The sequence below is a fragment of the Pituophis catenifer genome, unplaced genomic scaffold, assembly GCF_029215685.1.
Source record: "Pituophis catenifer annectens isolate HBS135680 unplaced genomic scaffold, rPitCat1.0.hap2 SCAF_1, whole genome shotgun sequence".
Classification (NCBI taxonomy): Eukaryota; Metazoa; Chordata; class Lepidosauria; order Squamata; family Colubridae; genus Pituophis; species Pituophis catenifer.
In genome coordinates, this window is record NW_027256881.1 from 36,619,566 (window position 1) to 36,641,720 (window position 22,155).

Below are 22,155 nucleotides of genomic sequence, written 5' to 3' on the forward strand. Positions count from 1 at the left end.
AATACACAACTACTGCTATGGAGATTTAGGCAAATCTCCATATGAATAACCCATTAAGAACCAAACCGTGTTTCCCTGAAAATAAGACCCTGTCTTATATTTTTTTGAACCCTGAAATAAGCGCTTGGCCTTATTGCCATGAGCTCAAAAGCCCAATTGGGGATGTCTTATTTTGGGGAAAACAGGATATATAGAATGCTAAATTAGTCACTGCATCTTTTTCTTTCCCATTGACCTACTGAAGAGAACATTAGTCTAAGTTGGGATCAGAATGCCACAGCGCTGATCTAGAACACTTTCCATTTCATCTCCAAAGTAGCTACTATTCAGAAAAGAAATAGAGCAACATGTGAAGGGCTGTCATGAATGCTTTAGTAATGGCTAATTTAATATGTAGTAAAACTATATGCTACAGTGGGATTCTTTTTTGGACTATCGCCCTTTAATATTGTAAATGCAATAAAACATGAATTTATATAAAAAGATTCTATGATCACCCAAAAAAAAAAACCTCTAAAGAGGTTTTTTCCCCCCTGCATACATAATGAGTTGCTTTGTATCACCCACAATACACCTACACTCCTGGAAATGTTTACTGTGTAAGAAAGAAGCAAGCAGAAAATGTGGGAAAAAATAATTTTGTGAAGTTGACAATGTTAAATTCTAATCTTCAAAATGGTTATGCCAGTGGGCTGGAACATATACTTTCTATATTCTTTCTAGTGACTTAAGTCTGCAACCCAACACAATGAGAAATGTAAATGTCATTTTATTTTCATCAGTATAATGACTTGTCAGAATGTATTCCTACTGACTCTCACAGTAGGAATGAAGGTCTCCCAATGAAAATAATTACCAAATTGAAACACATGCATGGGAGAATACTGTATATTTAGAAATTGGACATTAAAATGGAGTTTTAAAAAAATGCTGGGTGAAGTGAGGGAACAGAGAAAAATATAAGAGGAAGGGATGTACTATTGTTTTCAGAAACAAAGCCTAATTATGTTATAATCTCTCGATCATCAACAATAGCAAGAGTATCTAAATGCTGCTTTACTGTACAATATAAGCAAGGAGTTTCCAATAGCAGATATAGAACTCCACAATATTATTCCACTGACTTACTTTGGAGCAATATGGTGATATTTATACTTCTTTAGAGTATTCCACAGGTCTGAAGAGACCCAATGGCATTCAGTATAAAGGAAGAACACAATTTGCTTACCCTAAACAATCCAATCAGAGAAAACAGCAACATCCCTAGAAATGCTAATGTAACATTCCTCCAACTTGGTGCCTTTAACAAATTGATACAACACTCAAGATTCTCAACCAAATCAAAGCAAAATCAAATGGTCATATTTCACATTATGCTTTATTTTATATGATTTACTGGGGTAAATTTTACGGGGCTTCCATTTAACATTAACTATGAGAAAGTTTGTATCAAGAGCTTTAAGGACTCTTAGCAACCACATAGATTTTCTTTATAATGATCTATCCCTAGCTCAGCTTTTCAGGCCCAATGGTGCAATAATCACCACTGTAACTGTGTCCATCTGCCTTGCTGCTTCCGTTTCCTTCCACCTTTCCTGTCATTAGAGCCTTCTCCAGAGAATTAGTTCTTCACATTAGGTGATTGTAGTAGGATAACTTGCGGCCGGTCATGTATGTCTCAAGTTAGAACTCTGGGCTGATTTGTTTGATGATCCATTTGTTTGTTTTCTTGACTGTCCATGGGGCTTCATCAGGAAGAGTTAGCAAAAAATCAATAATTTGTACATTCTTAACCAAGCTGGGTCCCAACATGACATTTTTCACATCTCCGACAGTGCCTGACAGGCATCATGCCTTATCAAATGTTATTTTATTTGAATTCTTTTAACTGGAAAAAAAGGGAAAGCATGCTATAAAGCCAATTATCAACTCAAACATAGTATTTATTTCTAAGACTGCTTATGGACTCTGTATACCTCTTGGAGGGATCTTTAGAAATATAAATAATGGGGATCTTCAGCCTAGTTTTCTGAATCAGAGTATGCCTACCTGATCTGAAGAAAAAACAGATATAAGCTGGAATGTAGAAGACTAGAGGAGATAGCTGGGAGCAAACCAACTAGTCTAATAAATGGATGTTTTGTCCTCTTTCACACAGCAATTTTTAGAGTGCCCATTACAACCCTGCAATATTGAAAATATACTCACTGATCCAAAAGATTAGGGACTCTTGACTTAGCAAGACATTCAATAGTCTAACTGTAACCTGTCAAAGTCATGACCATAGCAATTTCAGTCTCTACATAAAGCAAAGACTTGAATACAATACAGCAAAAGCATATATGCCCTGCTGGATAAGGCCTATAAGATCTATAAGACCTATCAGGACCCAAATTATTGGGGACAATATGCTGACTCTGTAAACTGCCTAAAGAGGGCTGCAAAGCACTGTGAAGCGGTATATAAATATAAGTGCTATTGCTTTTGCTATCTAATCCAGCAGTTTGTTTTCACAGTGGCTAATCAACTACACTAGGAAGTCCACTAGTTTTCCACCAGATGACCTTCAGAGAACATGACCTCAACAGTAAGTGTATTCTTTGTATTCAAAAACTGCCAGGTTTGTTTGCTGGCATCTCCAGTTCAAAAATATGAAGAAACTAAAAGTAAAGATCCCTGACAAAATACACAACAGCAGTCACAGAACATACAAGAGAGATCATTATGGCCACTAATATGTATATTAATACCCTATTTCCCCCAAAATAAGACAATCCTCTGATAATAAGCCCAAGGAGGCTTTTGAGCGCAGGGCAATAAGGCCAAGTGCTTATTTCAGGGTTCAAAAAAATATATTTTTTTTCGGGGAAACACGGTATGTATAGCAATATCCTTATACTTAACGGCTTTTTAGCTAATGGAGTGAACATAAATCATGTGCTAATTGTAATTGCTGAACAAACTCAAACAACCTCATTTGCACAATAATACTAAGCCATAAACAATCTAACCACGTTATAGCTTAGTGCAATGCGTGACCCCAGCTACTGTTTTGCCAATTCTATTAATGAATAATGTTGAGGCCAGGAAGTGCTTTAGACAATAATTTCTGCCTTGACAATAAACATGCTTGCATGTTATACACTGCTCTACAATATATCCCAAAACACTATGTGCTGATTTGAAAGGGGACCTCCAAATAAAGACAATATGAACCATATTTTTCAGGCCCATTCATTAATTCTAAAGGCTGTTCTCCCCTTAACTGAAAAGCTACCACACATATTGCCTGTACCACAACCACTCAGTCCTGTTAGAACTAAGCAGAAAGAAAATCATTTGTACAAAAAAAATTGAGTTAAATGGCACTTTAACTCTTAACAGTAGCACAATTTACATCCCAAAATTGTCACTGTTACTGCATTCCTATCACAGCTTCTTTTTCAGCTGCCATGTACTTCAGAAAAAGAAGAGAAAGAAAAATATTTTTTGAAGAAAAGTACTTGAGTTTTAATGAATTGGTTTACTTAGCTTTAGAGGATTTATTAGAAAATTGAGCAGTGCTATATAGCCCCTGGAGGACCCCGACATTTATCTGGGAGTATTATTATCAATCATAATTTAAACAGATTAATAAATGGTTAATACATAAATTAGTATACTAGTAAGAACAGTTTCTATTAGAACAAAACTATGCCTTCTGTTCATTTAGATTATCTATCTATCTATCTATCTATCTATCTATCTATCTATCTATCTATCTATCTATCTTAGAGTGGCACAATGGCTCAAAGGTTAAGATGCTGGGTTTGTCAGCTGGAAAGCTGACAGGTGGTGTTCGAATCTCAGTGCTATGCAACTGGGTGAACTCCCATTCTTGTCCTAGCTCTGCCAACCTAGTAGTTGGAAAGCATGCAAATGTGAGTAGATAAGGAGGTACCACTTTGGTGGAAAAAGTTACTGTTTTCTGTACTTTCATGCTGATGGTCACATGATGACGGAAGCGTCTCTCAGACAACACAGGCTCCCTAGGCCGAGAATTGGAGATGAGCATCACCTTTTTAAGTCAGTCATGACTGGACAGGGGAAAACTTTAAACTTTTCAAAATTAAACTTATATGCTATCCATCTCCTCTAGAAAGTAAAGTATTTTCTTAATTCTCTGTCTCATTAGTGGCATAATAATTACTTGTAAAATATTAGAAGCAAATATTCTTATTTTTATGATTTGTTCAAAAAAGAAATAGAGTAATATGTGTAATACAGTAACACAGACATGTAAGAAATTCCACAAAGATCCACTGAAGAAATATGGGTATAATATGACATTATATGTATATATTATATTACCATGCTAAACGATAGTGGAAGACAAACTAATGGGAAGACAAACTAATTGGAAGACAAACTATTTTTATTTTCTTCAAGTCGTTTGAAATGTTTTGAATAAAACATGAATAAAATATATAGTAAAACTTTACACTGCATTAAGAATAACAATTTTAAGTTTGGAATCCCATGGAAGTCATATAATGACTACCTTTACCAGCACGCAAACTAAACACAACCCTTAGTAAATGCTTTTTTTGTTCTAGACTTCAGGGTTAAATATATTGGCATAAGCTATGGGCCTCTCACAAATAATAGCAAAACGCCATGCCTCTTTTTGTTTCTGTGACATTAACATACCTCTTAATGACAGAGAAGTGTGTTTTATTCCAAGGCTGTCAAATGCCTGAAAGTATTTCAGAGGATACCACAAATGTATATTTTTCAAAAGTAAGATTGAAACAAGATTTCTTCAGTGATTGCAGGAAAATACAACCCAACAAGATACAGCATATATATACATAAACAGCACCAAAAGCATAGCTTCATGGTTATAATATTTAGTAATGTAAAGAAGTCTGTAGCATCCAGATCCAAAGTGATTAAAGGAACTTTGGATCTGGCACGGAAAAAATACAACTGACAGAACACCAAATAAGAAGATGCATATGTCAGTTCTGAAGCTTTTCTGCCCACTTCAGGGCAGTCCGACTAGGTATTTGTATCATTGTTATAGATTTCCCAACTCTACTGTTCTGACTCTCTTTATGTATGTGGATGAGAAAGTGGAACACAATGATTCCTGAGGCTTCTTCTTTACTATTGCATTGGAGTGAGAGGGGACAAAGTAGTTGTGTGTCAATTCAGAGATTATGACCAGAAAAGAATCACAAGTTCAAGTGGTTTTAGTTGTGTATCATGAGGTACCGTTGATGCGGGAAATGATTCCATTTACAAAAGGATTATTTTTCTTCAAAACGTAGTCCTTTAACTCCTTTAGTTTGGTCCGGATTTCTTCTTCAGACATTTCTGTCAACGGCATTGCTTTCACTTGAGAAAGGAAATCTTGAATTATTTGTTCACCCTCCTGAAAAAGGGAGGAAAAAGTACTTGTCAATTACTTAATATCAACTTTAAAAACAAAAGTCCTTTATTTCATCATTGACCAGACTAGAATAACAAAGCAGAATAATGAGATAAAACTATTAAGCCTAAAGTAGGCAAATAAACATAAATAAAAATATATAAGCACAATTGAACTGTTTTTACCCAGGTCCTGACAAATTTTGTCAGCTATGTGGCAATTAACTAATATCTATATACTAGTAAACCCATTGTGCATGTATCCTTTAACTGGATGAAACGGTATATCATAGGGCAAAACGTTTTTGACCAAGGTACCTAAAATGAGCTAATTTAAAGCATGTACCCAAAATCCAGGACCCAAGACTCCAGTAGAATTGAAATTTGGCAAATTTTGTTAAACATTTTATGACATAATACAAAATGTCATAAAATATTTTTGGGGTCAACTGCTGATGTTTGACTGTGCTAAATGGTTCAACATGGGCTATTTTCAAGGCAGATACATTTCTGAATATCTCCCTGAATTTAAAAAACATTTAAATATGTCTGAAATGATGACCTAATGGGTCACTGATTGTCTAGTAACTTATAATATTGTTATATGATTCGTCTGTCTTGGTAATTATTGACTAGCTCAAAATATTTTTCATCAAAATGCATCTTGGTATAAATGTTACTGTTTTTTTTTTTCCATTACTCTTCCTATTGTTGCACTGTAATTATTTCTTTAAAGTTTTGTATCTACCATACTTTTTGAAGTATAAGATGCACTTTCCCCCCCCCCCAAAAGAGGGTGGAAATGTTGGTGCGTCTTATACAGTTGTGTCCCTTTCTAGATCGGGACTCCCTACATACAGTCACTCATGCCCTCGTCTGGACTATTGTAACGCTCTCTACATGGGGCTCCCCTTGAGGTGCACTCAGAGGCTCCAACTGGCGCAGAGTGCGGCTGCGCGGGTGGTTATGGGAGCAACGTGGAGTTCCCATGTAACACCTCTCCTGCGCGAGCTGCACTGGCTCCCAGTGGTCTTCCGAGTGCCCTTCAAGGTTCTGGTTATCACCTTTAAAGCGCTCCATGGCTTAGGACCTGGTTATCTATGGGACCGCCTGCTACCACCAATAGCCTCCCACCGGCCAGTACGCTCCCATAGAGAGGGGCTCCTCCGGGTGCCGTCGGCCAAACAATGTCAACTGGCGGCCCCCAGGGGGAGAGCCTTCTCTGTGGGGGCACCTACGATATGGAACGAGCTCCCCCCGGAGATACGGAGGATCCCAGATCTGCGCACCTTCCGTCGCGCGCTTAAGACTTTTTTATTTCATCAAGCTGGCCTGACCTAAATCTTCTCCCTTTTAAATATAAACTTTAATTGTTTTAAATTATGGGGTATTTTAAATTCAGCCAAATTATTTAATTCGTTTTTAATCTATTTTAAATTTTTTGTATTTATGTGTTTTATCTTGTGGCTGTTCACCGCCCTGAGTCCTTCGGGAGAAGGGCAGTATAGAAATTTAATAAAATAAAATAAAATAAAATAAAATAAAATAAAATAAAATAAAATAAAATAAAATAAAATAAAATAAAATAAAATAATAAAATAAAATAAAATAAAATAATAAAATAAAATAAAATAAAATAAAATAATAAAATAAAATAAAATAAAATAAAATAAAATAAAATAAATAAAATAAAATAAAATAAAATAAAATAATAAAATAAAATAATAAAATAAAATAAAATAAAATAAAATAAAATAAAATAAAATAAAATAAAATAAAATAATAAAATAAAATAAAATAAAATAAAAAAATAATAAAATAAAATAAAATAATAAAATAAAATAAAATAAAATAAAATAAATAAAATAAAATAATAAAATAAAATAAAATAAAATAAAAAAAATAAAAAAATAAAATAAAATAAAATAAAATAAAATAAAATAAAATAAAATAAAATAAAATAAAATAAAATAAATAAATACACACACCAAGAACAGCCATTTTTGGAAGCCCCGCACGTCCCATTTTTTAAAAAAACAGGCCCGTTTTTTGCAAAACTGGGGCACACAGAGGCTTTGGGAGGCCTGCAGAGTGTTCCTGTGGGCTTGGGAGAGCAAAAACACAGTTTTTGAGAAAAACAGGCCCATTTTTGACCTCCCAACCCCCCCCCCCCCCCACATGTTGCGTGGGGCGCACAGAGGGTTTGGAAGGCCTGCAGAGTGCTCCTGGGGGCCGGGGAGAGCAAAAACTTTTTTTCCCTACTTACCTCTTCAAAATCTTGGTGCGTCTTATACACCGGTGCATCTTATTAGTCCAAAAAATACGCTACTTTGTGAATCCACTCAAACACCTTGCTGCCCTGTGCTTCACACTGTACCCCTTCCACCTCTATTGCCTTGCCCATGCACCTGCCACTCTGCTGTCCCTACTGCCCTGCACTTCACCCTTCATTCCCCACCATCCCTCTGTCCTACACCCCTGCGTTCTGCAGCCACTGCTACCCTTGCTGCTCCCAGATGAACTTCAGTGTCTTCTTCTTCCTGATGCTGACAAGGTATGTCCAGCCTGGCCCTTCATGAGGCAGTTTAGCTTTGCACAGACTTCCTGAGTGCAGAGTAGCAGATGTCATGGCAGAGTGTAGAGCAGTAGAGGTGCAGGACAGGGCACAGAGAGGCATGGGCACCGGAACAGAGGACAGCCAAAAGCAGAGAGATGGAGGGAGATATGTGGATGTAGGGAACTGAAGTGCACCCTGTTGTCAAGAATTAGGGAGCGCTGCCAATTACCCCCATTTTTATCAAAGACTTCAGGAGCACCGCAACAGACATAACTTCAAAGACCAGGCATAAATACCATTTGAACAGTCTGTTCTGAACCAAGTCACACACGGCAATAGGTGTGAGTAGATTATGTTTATTGCACCACTCTACTTGTTATAGCAATATCCCCAAAAATTCCCTCAAGTCACAAACTCCCCACACAAACAGTTCAATGAGTAAATCCAAGCAAACACATGAACCTGATGCAGCAAGTTCCCAAGCAAACGCACCCCACAAGGAAACTCCCTGAGGCAAGTCCAGAATAAATGATCCAAGTCCAAATCCAGATCCAAATCGAGGTTCAGGTTCAGGAACAGCCAGCCAGACAAGCCCAAAGATCACAACACAAAATCAGTATACAAGGAGCAGAGCTGAAGACACGCATGAAGCCAAATGGCTATCTTCACCAACCGCTCCCTGCCACATGCCTTACTATGTAATGCACAACCCAGTCTTCCTCATTAGGAACAGCGAGGCGGTTTCTTCATGAGCAGCCTCACCGACCTCCACTGAGCTTCCTGTCTCTCCTCTTTTTGCATCTGCGGATCAGGCAAGGGAGGCAGCTGTTCCTCATCAGAGGCAGATTGTTGTCGATTGTCAGTGTTAACTGATGGCAGCTCTGCCTCTCCTCCCTTTTCTTGAGCAGGTGGCCATCCATCCATCAATTGTGCCCCCCAATGCCTGATGGACCCAGGACTCTTCCACCCCTGGCTCTCTGAGCGCTCCTGGGGACCCTGGATCCTTGTTTCTCATGGCCCTGGTTCCAATCCATCCTCCTCTTCCAAGTCAGAAACCAAAGGGTCCATCAGACAACCACTGAACAAATGGTCATTAAATGAACCTGTAGTTCAATATTTATTGACCCTAGTTAGGGTTTAATATTTTCCATCAAGACAGAGACTATAAAGTGTCTTTTATGTTCATCCATAACTCTTCAATCTTTTTCCTATGGCTATTTAAACAAGAAGGACTACCGCAATGAAAGAAAAAAAGGAAAACATTTATTTAGAACAGTGGTCCCCAGCCTTTTGGGCATCAGGGACCAGTTCCGTGGAGAGAGGTTTTTCTGTGGACCGGAGAGGGTGTGGTTTTGCATGCTGCCTGCATCCTGCGGATGGGGCTTCGCTTGTTTGCGAGGCCCAGTTTCTGGCATGCTGTGGACCGGTGCCAGTCCACGGACCAGGAGTTGGGGACCCTGATTTAGAAGATACACATTTACTTAAAGAACCTGGTACACAATTAAGATTGCATCCCCTTTCCCTTATACTTCAACAAAGGCATATGAGCACAAATACTGTGGAAATAGCAACAGCCGTTTACTGAACTGGCTCATTGATTAAAAGTTTTACTCCACCCACCTGCCAGGTGGAGAAGGTCCTAAAACCGGCCCCTGTTCACTCTATTTCTGCCACCCACAAGCTCTCCAAGAATGTTCACTTGTAACAGCCCTAATTACCACCTCTGGAAAAAAATAAATTTGACTAGAAATGGTATTAAAAAACACATCCATTTTATTTAATAAGCCCTTGGAACAATAGGCTAATTCCAAATTGAGCTGACAAAAGAAGTGAGGAGAAAAGATGCACTCTCATACTTGCTCAGATAGCAAATGTTATTCATATCTGTAATAGCTGAAAAAGGCATATGATTAACGCCATAGTGACTAACTGATACATACCTCCATTGCAAAGTGCTCTCTTTCCTAAGACGGAGATATCTCGATTCCTATGAATGGCCTATATGTTTTTATTATCAGTTGCAAAGAGATTCTTTGACAATGGTCAAATGAATCCATCAGCTCAACTTCAATCTTTATAACCTTATATAAAAAATTGGTTGACTAATCTCCAATGTTCTTTGTTCTTAACAGCAGGAGACCAATGACTCAGTATAACGTGTTAGCTTTAATGAAACAATAGCTGGATCATCTCTAATTGTTGACATGTTCTGACATGAGCTTTTCCACCATAACTGTGAACATTTCTGGTGTCACATCTAAAAAAGGCTATGAGAGAAGTGCAAAAAGTGCAAAAGAGAAGAACCAAAATAATCAGGGGGCTCAATCATTTCTCTATCACAAGTTGAGGTCATGGCCATTAGCTTTAAAGGAGAACCTTAAAGCTTTGTGCAGAACAAGTCTATCAAAAGCTATTAGTTTTAAGATTCAATGTTGTCTCCAATTACTACTGCAGGGGTACAACAGGAGGAAATGCCTTTTCCTGCTTACAAACACCTCAGAAGTATCTGACTGGACGTGGTAAGAGAGAAAATGCTGGATTAAAATGAACCTTAGATTGATTTTACAAAGCCATTCATGCCAAAACAAACAAACAAATTAATAATTTCTTCAATAAGGGATGAGCCCCAGAAATAACATACGTTGAAAAGGCTGCTTGAAATGACTTGCTGCTGATTCCCTAAGATTTGTCTCATAAAAATATCTTACAACCTGAAGCCAGATCTCCGTTTAGCAATGTTCTCTGTTTCAAAATGTTCCTCTCGTATTCGTCATCTTTCTAGGTCCAACTATTTTTAATTCACAATGATAATCTATGTTTATTTTCAACTCAGGATTGCATTTTTTAAAAAAAATTTTTGATAAAAGACAAGATTATTGATTGAATATATGAGCTACCGTGTTTCCCCAAATATGAGACCCTGTCTTATATTTTTTTTGAACCCTGAAATAAGCGCTTGACCTTATTGCCATGCGCTCAAAAGCCTGACTGGGCTTATTATCAGGGGATGTCTTATTTTGGGGGAAACAGGGTACATTTTTTTAATTCAAGAGATTTGTATGGCTGCTCATCTTAAAAGCATGAATAGAATTAGAATAGAATAGAATAGAATAGAATAGAATAGAATAGAATAGAATAGAATAGAATAGAATAGAATAGAATAGAATAGAATAGAATAGAATAGAATAGAATAGAATAGAATTCTTTATTGGCCAAGTGTGATTGGACAACAAGTTATTGGCCAAGTGTGATTGCGACCCTACTTGAATTAGGAGGCTCTCCTCACAGTCACTCATGCCCTTGTCACCTCACGGTTGGATTATTGCAATGCGCTTTACATGGGCCTACCCTTGAAAAGTGTTCGGAAACTACAGTTGGTTCAGAATGCAGCCACGCAAACTATTGTGGGTACACCTAGATACACCCACATTACACCAATTCTCCGCGAGCTGCACTGGCTCCCTATCGGTCTCCGGGCACAATTCAAGGTGTTGGTTATTACCTTTAAAGTCCTACATGGCTCAGGGCCAGGCTATCTTCGAGACCACCTTCTACCACATAGGTCCCAGCGACCGGTAAGATCCCACAGAGTCGGTCTCCTCCGGTCCCGTCAGCTAAACAATGTCGGCTGATGGGCCCGCGGGGAAGGGCCTTCTCTGTGGCTGCCCCGGTTCTCTGGAACCAATTACCCCGAGGTCCGGACTGCCCCCACCCTACTGGTCTTCTGGAAAGCGGTGAAGACCTGGCTCTTCCGGCAGGCCTGGGACCGTTGATCTCGCTACGGTGATCTTGCGAGACCCGGCCACGAATTGGAGGGTATGGGTTTTAATGTTTTCTTTTAAACTTTTGTATGGGATATTGTTCGCATTGTTTTATTCTCTGTTGTTAGCCGCCGAAAGTCCCTCGGGAGTTGGGGGGCATAAAAATGCGACTAATAAATAAATAAAGATATTTGTCTTGGTGCATATGCTCTCGGACAACATCTGTTGTCAAGTCTCAATGGTTGTGTTGACACATCACAAAAAGCCAAAATGACATGAAATGATATATGAACTTGGCAAATATTTTCCAAAGAATTATGCAAAGCAGAATATAGATATTTTAATAAATAAACAGTAAAATCCAACAAACCTGCTTCTCCCTGTAGCATCTTTTGGCAGCTGGTTCTTCATCCGCCTCCTGAGATTTTCCAATGTTCTGGAAGTCCTCCAGTTCCAGGGCTTTGGCCTTGGCACACTCAATCACATGTTTGGGAAAGGCAGCTAATTCTGCTACATGGATACCAAAACTCTGGTCACAGGCCCCTGAAGAAGGATCATGAGGAAGTCATTTTAATTTGAATGTTAACTTAATAACTTTAGACCACACAAGAGCAGAATATGCACCCAAAACAAAATATTTGCAAGTATTGGTCAATAGCAACAATACAGGTAATCCTCTACTTACAACCATTTGTTTTCAAAGTTCTTCTCACTTAGAACTATTGCAGCATCCCCTGGTCACGTGATCATAATTTAAATGCTTGGCAACTGGTTCATATTTATGATGGTTGCAGTGTCCCAGAGTCATGTGATCACCTTTTCCGACCTTCTGACAAGAAAAGTCAATGGGGAAACCAGATTCGCTTAACAACTATGTTACTAACTTAATAAATACAGTGATTCACTTAACAATATGGCAAGAAAGGCCATAAAATGGGGGAAAACTCACTTAACTATCTCACTTAGCAACATAAATTTTGGGCTCAATTGTGGTCGTAGGTCGAGGACTACCTGCAATCAACCCTTTGAAGTTGGATAAGACTACATTCCCCAGATTTCTTATAGTTGAAAAATGCATTCCCAATTGATAACAAATGCATTTGAAATTTTTCTATTTTTGTACAATATATAAAGTGCAATGTAATTTCCATGCCAATCTTTAACCATTTTAATACATTTTCCATATATTATTCTACATTGAAATATCATCTAATGATTTCAAAATGTAGTGACAAGAATTATAAATAAATAATAAATGCATATACAATTCTACATACATAGCCAAGATAAATTATATTTTGAGCAGAGGGTTGGACTAGAAGACCTCCAAGGTCCCTTCCAACTCTGTTATTCTGTTATAATCCTGCACAAATACTAACTTTCAAATTATTATTGTCTTGATTGGTTATTCCAATGTAAATATTCAAGATGATATGCATTGTATCAGTTGTTATGAATTTAAGTCCTTCCTTACAAAAAATTGAATATTAAAATGGGACAAATTGAAGATTGACAATTTTAATTTTCTATGACATTTTTAACTCTCCTAATACATGTTCTTAATTTTAAGTACATATTTTAAAAGTTGTAATCAATGAAACCATTTCTGTATCACTATCCCCTAATAAAGGGGTGTCAAACTGGCAGCCTGTGGGCTGGATGCATCACACACAGGCCACGCCCACCCCAGCTCCACAAAGGCAAAAAAGTTACAATATGTCACGGTATGTCACATGACGCAATCAAGTTTGACCCTGTGCTCTAATACCTCATTCTCCATTTCTAACAACTGTTTACTTAGATCCATGATGGCGAACCTATGGCACGCGTGACACAGGTGTCACACGGAGACATATTGGTGGGCACGCGAGTGTTGCCCTAGCTCAGCTCCAGCACACATGTGCACACCGGCCAACTGATTTTCAAGCCTCCCAGTCCCACCGGAAGTAGGGAAACTGGCTGTTTCTGGCCTCCAGAGGGCCTCCTAGGGGATGGAGAAGGCTGTTTTTGCCCTCCCCAGGCACCTAGAAAGCCTCTGGAGACTGGGAAGGGCAAAAAACGGGCCTACAGGGCCCACCGGGCCATCACGTGCCAAAAGCAGGGGGAAGTATGGGGAGGTCACGTGCACATGCGCGGGAGGGCGGGGCGCATTGAATTATGGATGCGGGCACACGCACTCGCGACCCCTCCCCCCGCTCCCCCTGCTTTTGGCACGCAACGGTAAAAGGATTAGCCATCACTGGCTTAGATCATCTCATCAACTACCGTGTTTCCCCTGTCTTATATTTTTTTGAACCCCAAAATAAGCGCTTGGCCTTATTTTTGAGGAGGTCTTATTATTTTGGGGGCGCATGGAGCAAGACGGGACTCCTCTTGCCGTCTTACCTGACTTCCAGCTCTATCTCCCTGATCCTAATCAGAGGAAACGGCGGGGACCGGCTGCGCATGCGGTTAAATATTTTTGGGGAGGACTTATTTTTGGGGAGGGCTTATTTTCAGGGAAGGGTTTATTTTCAGGGGAGGCCTTATTATCCAAGGAGGTCTTATTTTCGGGGAAACCCAGCATTCTTTATTTGAATCTGCTGAAATCAGTCCCACTCAACAACTCAGCTGGCATTTCTGATAGAGATATTGTTAAAATAAATAAGATCCTAAGAGCTATATTTTCATAAAATCAAAGAAAGTAGAAATATAGTTAAGTATATTTTACAATCTATAGAGAGAAATATCTGAGACAATTTTTCAACTTTGCAAAGAAACAGTCAGTCATTCTACAATAAAATAAAGCAGATTTTCTCTGTCCCAGTTGAGTAATGCATTTCACCTTTTTTTACACGGTACAACATTGTCAGTGTTTCCTTTGTGGTTAATGCTGTAACATGCAAATTATTTACAGTGGGTATTTGATCAGCCAGTGCTGTCAATTCATGAAAATGAGTAGCAAACATAGCAAAAGCTTTCATTTTGCTGGCAATATATTCAGAAATTGCCCAAGCCAATCCAAATCCATCATATGTTGATGTTCCTCTCCCTAACTCATCAATGATTATCAAAGAATGCTCGGTTGCAGTCCTAAAAGAAAAAAAAAAAGATATTAGACTCTACTTTTAAAGTAGAACAATTCAAAACAGTTTTTCATAACACATTTGTGTGCTTTATATCCACTAATATTTGCACTTTTGTTTGTACTTTTTATTTGCACTTGCTTACAAATTTCTCTCTGTGTGTGCACAAGAAATTTACAGTGCAGTTCACATGCCAGTTTGGAAATACACATTTTAAGATTGTACTAAAATGTGACTTGAAGAATTTATCCTCATCTCTATATTTCTCTATACACTGGATCTAAACTTACAGATGGGTTTGTACAAGCAGACATTAGAAGGACATATTCAGGACAAGGGAAATCTGTAAAGAAGTCTAGTTTGCAGAATGCTGCAGCCCTTATTCAATTCCTACAATTTCCATCCATCACCCCAAATATCAGTATTCTGTGCTTACTGGGCTGTTTGAACTAGAGGTTTTCAAGATTTTGTGATTCCTCTTGAGATTCTGCCCCCAAAAATTTCCTTTTGTACAAGGGCAGTTCTTGTGCAAGTGATCAGTTATGCAAGCAATTAATTTGAGATAGAAAAGAATAATTCCCTGTGAATTACCTTTCACACTTCTGCTGAACAAATGTTGTCACTGCTCTTACCTAAGGATGGAGGAAGTCTCCAGCATTTCTGCCATGAAGGTAGATACCCCTTTCAGTTGACTATCTCCAGCTCCAACTCGAGCCAGGATGCAATCAACGACAGTCACTTCTGCAGAGTCACACGGCACAAAACATCCAATTTGGGCCATAAGAACAATCACCCCAGTCTGCCGTATATAAGTTGATTTTCCTCCCATGTTTGGCCCTGCAGAGCAAGTATTCCTCAAAAGTTAAATAAAACAAACTTCATATTTACCATGTTTTTGCAGTCTTTAACTAGAATTTTCACTGCAGTAATAATTTCCTGTTAAGTTTAGGCAATAGAAAGCCTATGTTCTACCCACAATCTAGAGCTCCCAGAACACCAACTGTATGGGCAGCAATAAAGGATGCTGGGAGCCACAGCTCAGGAACGTCTGAAGGACCAAGAGTGTTTCGCTCTTGTCCAAGGGTCTAACAGACAACTGGATTTTAAAACAGGCAAGGCAACATTTCTGAATAAGCAAAGCTTGAATACCAGGATTCTCCTGGTGACTCACATTCATGACCCAAATGCGGACAGTAGCAAAAGGACTTATTTTCCCAGCAATGAAAGCAACAGAGCCTTTGGGATCACCCTTCCTCTTATTATAAGCCTCTGCTGCTCACGCCCATTTGCCTCCTCATGGTTCATGACCAACTGATGAATGGAGGGAGATAGCTCTGCCAAGGTTAACCAGAGGTGAAAGGTCTCTCGTCCATGGCCTAGCTTGGGAGAACCGTGACAAATGGGATTCGGCATTTTTAGTTCTATGGGGTTTTTTCTTTAAAAAAGGGAGGGATTTTTCTTTTTAAGTACAGAATTTGCTGCAAACTCCATGAAACTAATGAGTACTAAAAAAATTAGCCTTAGGCTAATGTAATCCTCTCTTCCCACCCAGAAAAAAATAAGCTTAAATTTAAGAAATATCAAAATTAGAAATGGTCAGTTTCTTTTAAAAATAAAACTAAAGACAAAAGAAATTACTGTGTACTGGAAAACTAAAATAGCGTCTCAGAAGGCAGCAGTGCCAAATCATTTCTACACTGTTGCCAAGAAATCATCATATATTTACCGAGTCTGTAAATACTAGGAAAGTGTAGGCATGTCCAGTTAGGGGGGAAAAGAAAAGCTCTTCCCAGCAACCATAAAATCACAGCAAAACTGTTTCACCAAAGGTGTTGTGGGAAAAGAGAGGCTGGGAAATGTCTAGAACTGAGAGTAAGATAACCATGGATGCATCCTTCAGACTCCTACATGTTTATTTATAAGGGAGGGAATGAAAATCTTTGGGGTAGATGAAAGCACCATAAAATTACTTGGGCATTTTGTTGAGATAACATTCTACAGGAGAGTGGAAAAGTCTGGTTTTATTACAGGGAAAAAAAGGAGAGTGGATGTTTCAAATACACGGAGATACATGAGAACTGAACAGAACATTCAAAGGCCAAACTGGTCATCTGTGCCCTCACTTGCATAGACCTCACTTAAAAACTCTAAAGTATTTTACAGATTAAAGTGCTGCAGATCAATTGTTTTCAAGGTAGAGTCATTCAATCTGAAGAACTGCTATCGAAAACAACAAGTTTTAAAAAAAACTCCACTGATTTACAACTGAGTTGGGGGTGGAGGGGGGAAAGGTTACTTTTATTTGGGACTTCCCGGAAGAGGAAATGAGGAGGAGGAAGAGCCTTGGTGGCACAGCAGACTAAAGTGCTATTAAGTAAGACCAGCTGCCTGCAATTACTGCAACTTCAAATGTCACCAGGCTCAAGGTTGACTCACCCTCCATCCTTTCGAGGTAGGAATAATGAAGACCCGGATTGTGGGGGCAATAAGCTGACTTTGTATAAAAAAGAACACCACTTGGGGGGGGGGGGGCGCGAAAGCCCTACTAAGCAGGTATATACAAAAGTATGAAGGCTATTGCTTAATGCTTTGTAAGCCTCCCTGAGTCTCCGGAGAAGGGGCAGCATATAAATAATAAAATAAAATAAAATAAAATAAAATAAAATAAAATAAAATAAAATAAAATAAAATAAAATAAAATAAAATAATAAAATAAAATAAAATAATAAAATAAAATAAAATAAAATAAAATAAAATAAAATAAAATAAAATAATAAAATAAAATAAAATAATAAAATAAAATAAAATAATAAAATAAAATAAAATAAAATAAAATAAAATAATAAAATAAAATAAAATAATAAAATAAAATAAAATAAAATAAAATAATAAAACAAAACAAAACAAAACAAAACAAAACAAAACAAAACAAAACAAAACAATAAAAAAAACAAGAACAGGGAGCAAACTGAGGCTGTGGGTTTGCTCCAGACTTTTTCCACAGAAATTCCAACCCCCACCCAGGCAGCCACAGCTGTTCCAAGTTTATTGCTTTATTTGCATATCATGAAAATCATCCCCACTAATTTGGAAAGCAGCAGTGCATCAATTCCCTCTTTAAAAGCGAAATTTAGGTGAATGAGGCTTACTTGAAAATGCCTCCCTCTAGAGGCATTTTGCAGTCTAAAATTGACTGCACACCTAAACACAAAATACTCTTTTGGAACAACTGTTATGCCATCTTTTTCTGTCTGTTTAAAGGCAAAGCTTCAAGCCTTTTAAAGCATCCACATAAAAAATTTGCAGTTCAAACTGGGTCAGAGGGGGAAGACCATAAACATGATATAAAAATGAAGTCTCACCAGTAATGATGTGGAACATCTGTTTGTCCTTTTCAAAAGTAACATCATTTGGGATGAAGGCAACATCATCTTGAACTTCAATGCAAGGGTGCCTGGAAGCTTTCAAGATAATTCTTCCTTGCCCTTTTTCTAGAATAACTGGGCGCACATATGGTATTGGTGCTGCATTTGATGCATGAGCAAAACTGACAACGGCATCTAGCTGGGCAATGACATCATTGAGAATTTGAATGGGTTCTTTATACCCTATTGAAAAGAAAGAATGTTCAGATATTTTTTTCACTATGCAGAAAACCAAAGGGAATTCCTAATGTTATTTTAGTACCATTCTCTTTAACCAACTGTGGTCAGTTTGACATAGAATTTCACCCAGTATATTCTTTTCATTTAGAGTTGGATTTTTATTTCATTGTAATTTTATTACCGGGGGACATAGACTGATCTTTAGCAAATAAAGTTAGTCTTACTTAGTAACTTGGATGGGAAATCAACAAAAAAGATCAAGGCCGTGGGCTAAACTAAAAAGAAAAAAAAACCCAGAATATAACAGGAAGCCGCTTCCACATCATTGTTCCATTTATGAAATCATCAGGAATCTAATTGATTTTTTATAGCTAGAGAGAAAAAGTCCCTGGGAGTTCCAGTTTGATAGTCTCAGCTTTGTATGTTTCAGTTTTAAAATCCCTTCAGATATTAGATTCAAATTCAGTCAAAGTTAAGTTCCAGCAACCAATGGGGCTTAGGCTGCTGAATCCAGCTGACTCAATTAGTCCTTCTTCTCTAACTTAGTGTTTTATATACTAATGCCGTTAACAGGTATCAAAAGCCCATTAATGCAAGAGATTCTCAGAACAGGATATAAAAAATGCCAACAGACAACCCTGGCACTTACGACTGAGAATGAAAAATGGAAGACAGAAAGTCCACTACACAAAAGGAATCGTGGGAAAAGGGTTTGAATCAAGATGAGATACAACTTCTACATTAGACTCATATCCCTCAGTAAAGTGAGTTCTTGAGTTACAATATTTAGTTTCTATTTATGTTGTTTCAAGGGTCTGAGAAACTTTAGCCAAATTCACGCTGCCTTAAATGAGCCTGAAAAACAGCATGTCAGAAGCAGTAAGTTTTGTTGTTATATCTGGTAGTGGATTGCCTAAGGGTATGTTTGAATGTAACTATGAGTTTGTTGAGGAATAGCAAATTAAAGGATTAACAAGCCAGCAGACGGGGAAAGTATGGCAGTGGTGGCACTATACTTTCATTTCCTGAAATATAAGATGTATGAGACAAGTTCTGGGCCAGGCCTGCGAATACTTGCAAAAGCTCCAGCCTCTTCATACTATAATTAAAACAAAGCTGGTTCTTCCTACTATGTGAAGGAATAATGAAGCTGTTTTCCGTGCCATGTGTATTTTTGAGGACTTAGATCTCCTTCTAAGTAAGGTCTTCATTCGGTCATCACTTCTTATATATATAAAACTCAGACTGGTTTACATAGGGTTGTCTTTGGAGAATACTCATAAGCAGCAGCTAGTACAGAATATTTCAGTTCTTTTTCTCAAAGAGGAATTTGTAGACAACATACTCTCAAGACAACTTCAAGGGCATCATGCTTCTTCCAGTGACATGTCAAGCCTGAATATCTTGAAGGAGTCTCTTCTACCTTCCCTCTCAGATAAAAACATGCAGCTTGGGCTCTATGTGAAGACATCGATACAATGGAATGGTCTTCCCAATGAGATTCATCTGATAGTTCTTGTTAAGCAAGAAGTGAAGACCTGGTACATTATGGTCATAAATCAAGACAGTTGTAAAGTTGTTTTTAACTTTGTTGCAGCAGTCATTAAGCAAAAGCCATGGTTCTAAAGTGACCGCCAGGGTCATTAAGTGAAGCTATTGTTTGTTATATCCTATTTTTGCCGAAAATCAGAAGTAAAGACCAGTTTTTGGGAGAAAAAGTTATACATCATAGTCACGTCATTAAGGATGCTACAAACAGCCATAAATGTAAGCCGGTGGCTGAGCACCCAAAATTCAGTTATATGACTGGATTTGGGGGGGGGGGGGGAAGAGTTATTGGAACTTTAGTACTGGGTCGTAAATACCTTTTGAGTTGTCTGTCATAACTTCAAACGGTTGCTAAGCAATTGGTTGTTGAGGACTACCTGTATGTATCTATCTGCCAAGAATCGACTGACCTGATGACACACAATCAATTTTTGTTTTGTTTTACTTTCTTTGCTTTCAAAAATGTTGAGAACTATTTTTTTAGTGTTTGTAAGCACACTTTGGATATTACTGTTTAAGCAGAAAATGCAACTTGATAGTTGTGTAAAAACAAGCATGCCAAATACATATAAACATAGTTCTTCTGACATACTAATGAACCATGTTATTATTTTTTATTATTCATTTTTTGTGTTTTGTACAGTTTTCTTTTTCTGAATAAGAAAAAATATTCAATAAACAGATTTCTATATGAGCGAAAGCAGATCCTTGCTATACTTAGACTCAATCATATTCAGACAAAAACAGAGCAGAGGGGATCAATGAGCCTTTGGTTTTTCCCCTCCCCCAGTCCATATCGAAGTCTGAGATCCACTGGCTTTAACCACTAAAGACTAGGAATGAAGGCAGTAAAGATACTACTGTAATCATCTAATACATGGGCTTTTTGTCAGCTAACCATAATAGAGAAACGATTAAAAGAAATTCAGTTATAAGGATAAAATATTACTATTTAATTACACAAAACAATACAAAGTAATAACTTTTGCTCTAATTTTTGCAATCAGATACTGATGAATCCCATACTGATTAGGAAAACATATCTACAAATCACATAGAGTTACAAACATGGTTACGTACACCACTGACTATTGCTTTGATCAAGTCAAGGTAAAATGCTTTCTATCATTTAGCCACATTTGGCATGATATGCTAAATAATAAGTATGTTCTATCAAATTCAAAATGCAGCAATCTAGGCAAGAAAGGACCAAAAATCCCCTCTATAATTTTTATAATTAGGTGCTTTGATTTTAAAAGAACAATCATTTCTTTATTTCCTTTCAATGGGACCTGCTCTGAACATCTGTATTCAGCAAATAAGCAACTTGTTAATGCAGATGGACATGGACTTGCAATCAAAACAGCACAGCGATGCACTCATAAAGTGTAATTGCATCCGAAAGCCATTGCAATCCCTGCAGTCCCAGTTATCATCATTAACTGAATCCCACGGTCATTAGGAGAGGCAACTTCCTGCCGACTTCCCACAACCGAAATCAGCATTGAAGTTGCAACGTCCTAAGCTGTCTGGCAAGCAAGCAGCTGCTGCCAAGTGGGGGAGGAAGTGAGGGTGCAGGAGAGATGGGGGGGAAGGATTGGAGAGGATTTATGGTAGTGCAGGAGAGGTGCCATGTGGGTTAGGGAAAGTGTGGGAAAGGTGCCACATGGGTTGAGGAGGATATGCTAAGAGTGCACAAGTGGCCAGCAAGAGCATAGAAGAGCTAGGGAGGGTATGCAGGTGGAGACATACCCACAACTTATGGCCTTCCTTCCGCTTCTCCACTGACTTTTTGGGGAAGCCAGCAGAGAAGGTTGCAAATAGTAATCAAGTGATTACAGGATGCTTGGCAAGAGGTCCTAAGTGTGAATGGGCTGCCAAGCACATAGATCGCAATCACATTACCATGGAGGTGCTGGGACAGCTGTAACTCTGAGGACCAGTTGCAACCACCATTCATTCAGCACCATCATAATTTTCAACAGTCACTGAATGAATATTCATAAGTCAAGGACTATGTGTACATTAATAAATTAGAGACAGTTATTTGAAGGCTTCCAGCATTTAGTGGACAAATTGATAAATGGGCCTCATGGCATCTAATTATGTTTTATTTCATTCTATAATGAATGCAAGATTCAGCAAGCAAAGAGGCTAAAGACTGTGTAAATGAACCTTAAATCTTCTTTAGAGAAAGAAAAATCCCT

At 38.0% G+C, this 22,155-nt stretch overlaps 1 protein-coding gene across 2 annotated transcripts in view; it reads right to left on the bottom strand.

Annotated features, from left to right (window-relative positions):
* Positions 1–4,433: 4,433 nt before the first annotated feature.
* MSH2 (mutS homolog 2) overlaps positions 4,434–22,155 on the bottom strand; it is an 89,774-nt gene continuing 72,052 nt past the window's right edge. For both annotated transcript variants that reach the window (XM_070947781.1, XM_070947770.1), the window contains 5 exons: positions 18,158–18,403; positions 15,428–15,632; positions 14,555–14,802; positions 12,101–12,273; positions 4,434–5,416 (listed from right to left, as the gene is read on the bottom strand). In XM_070947781.1, the coding sequence (XP_070803882.1) occupies positions 5,246–5,416; positions 12,101–12,273; positions 14,555–14,802; positions 15,428–15,632; positions 18,158–18,403 (1,043 nt within the window). In that variant the 3' untranslated portion in view covers positions 4,434–5,245. The remainder of the gene's footprint in view (positions 5,417–12,100; positions 12,274–14,554; positions 14,803–15,427; positions 15,633–18,157; positions 18,404–22,155) is intronic.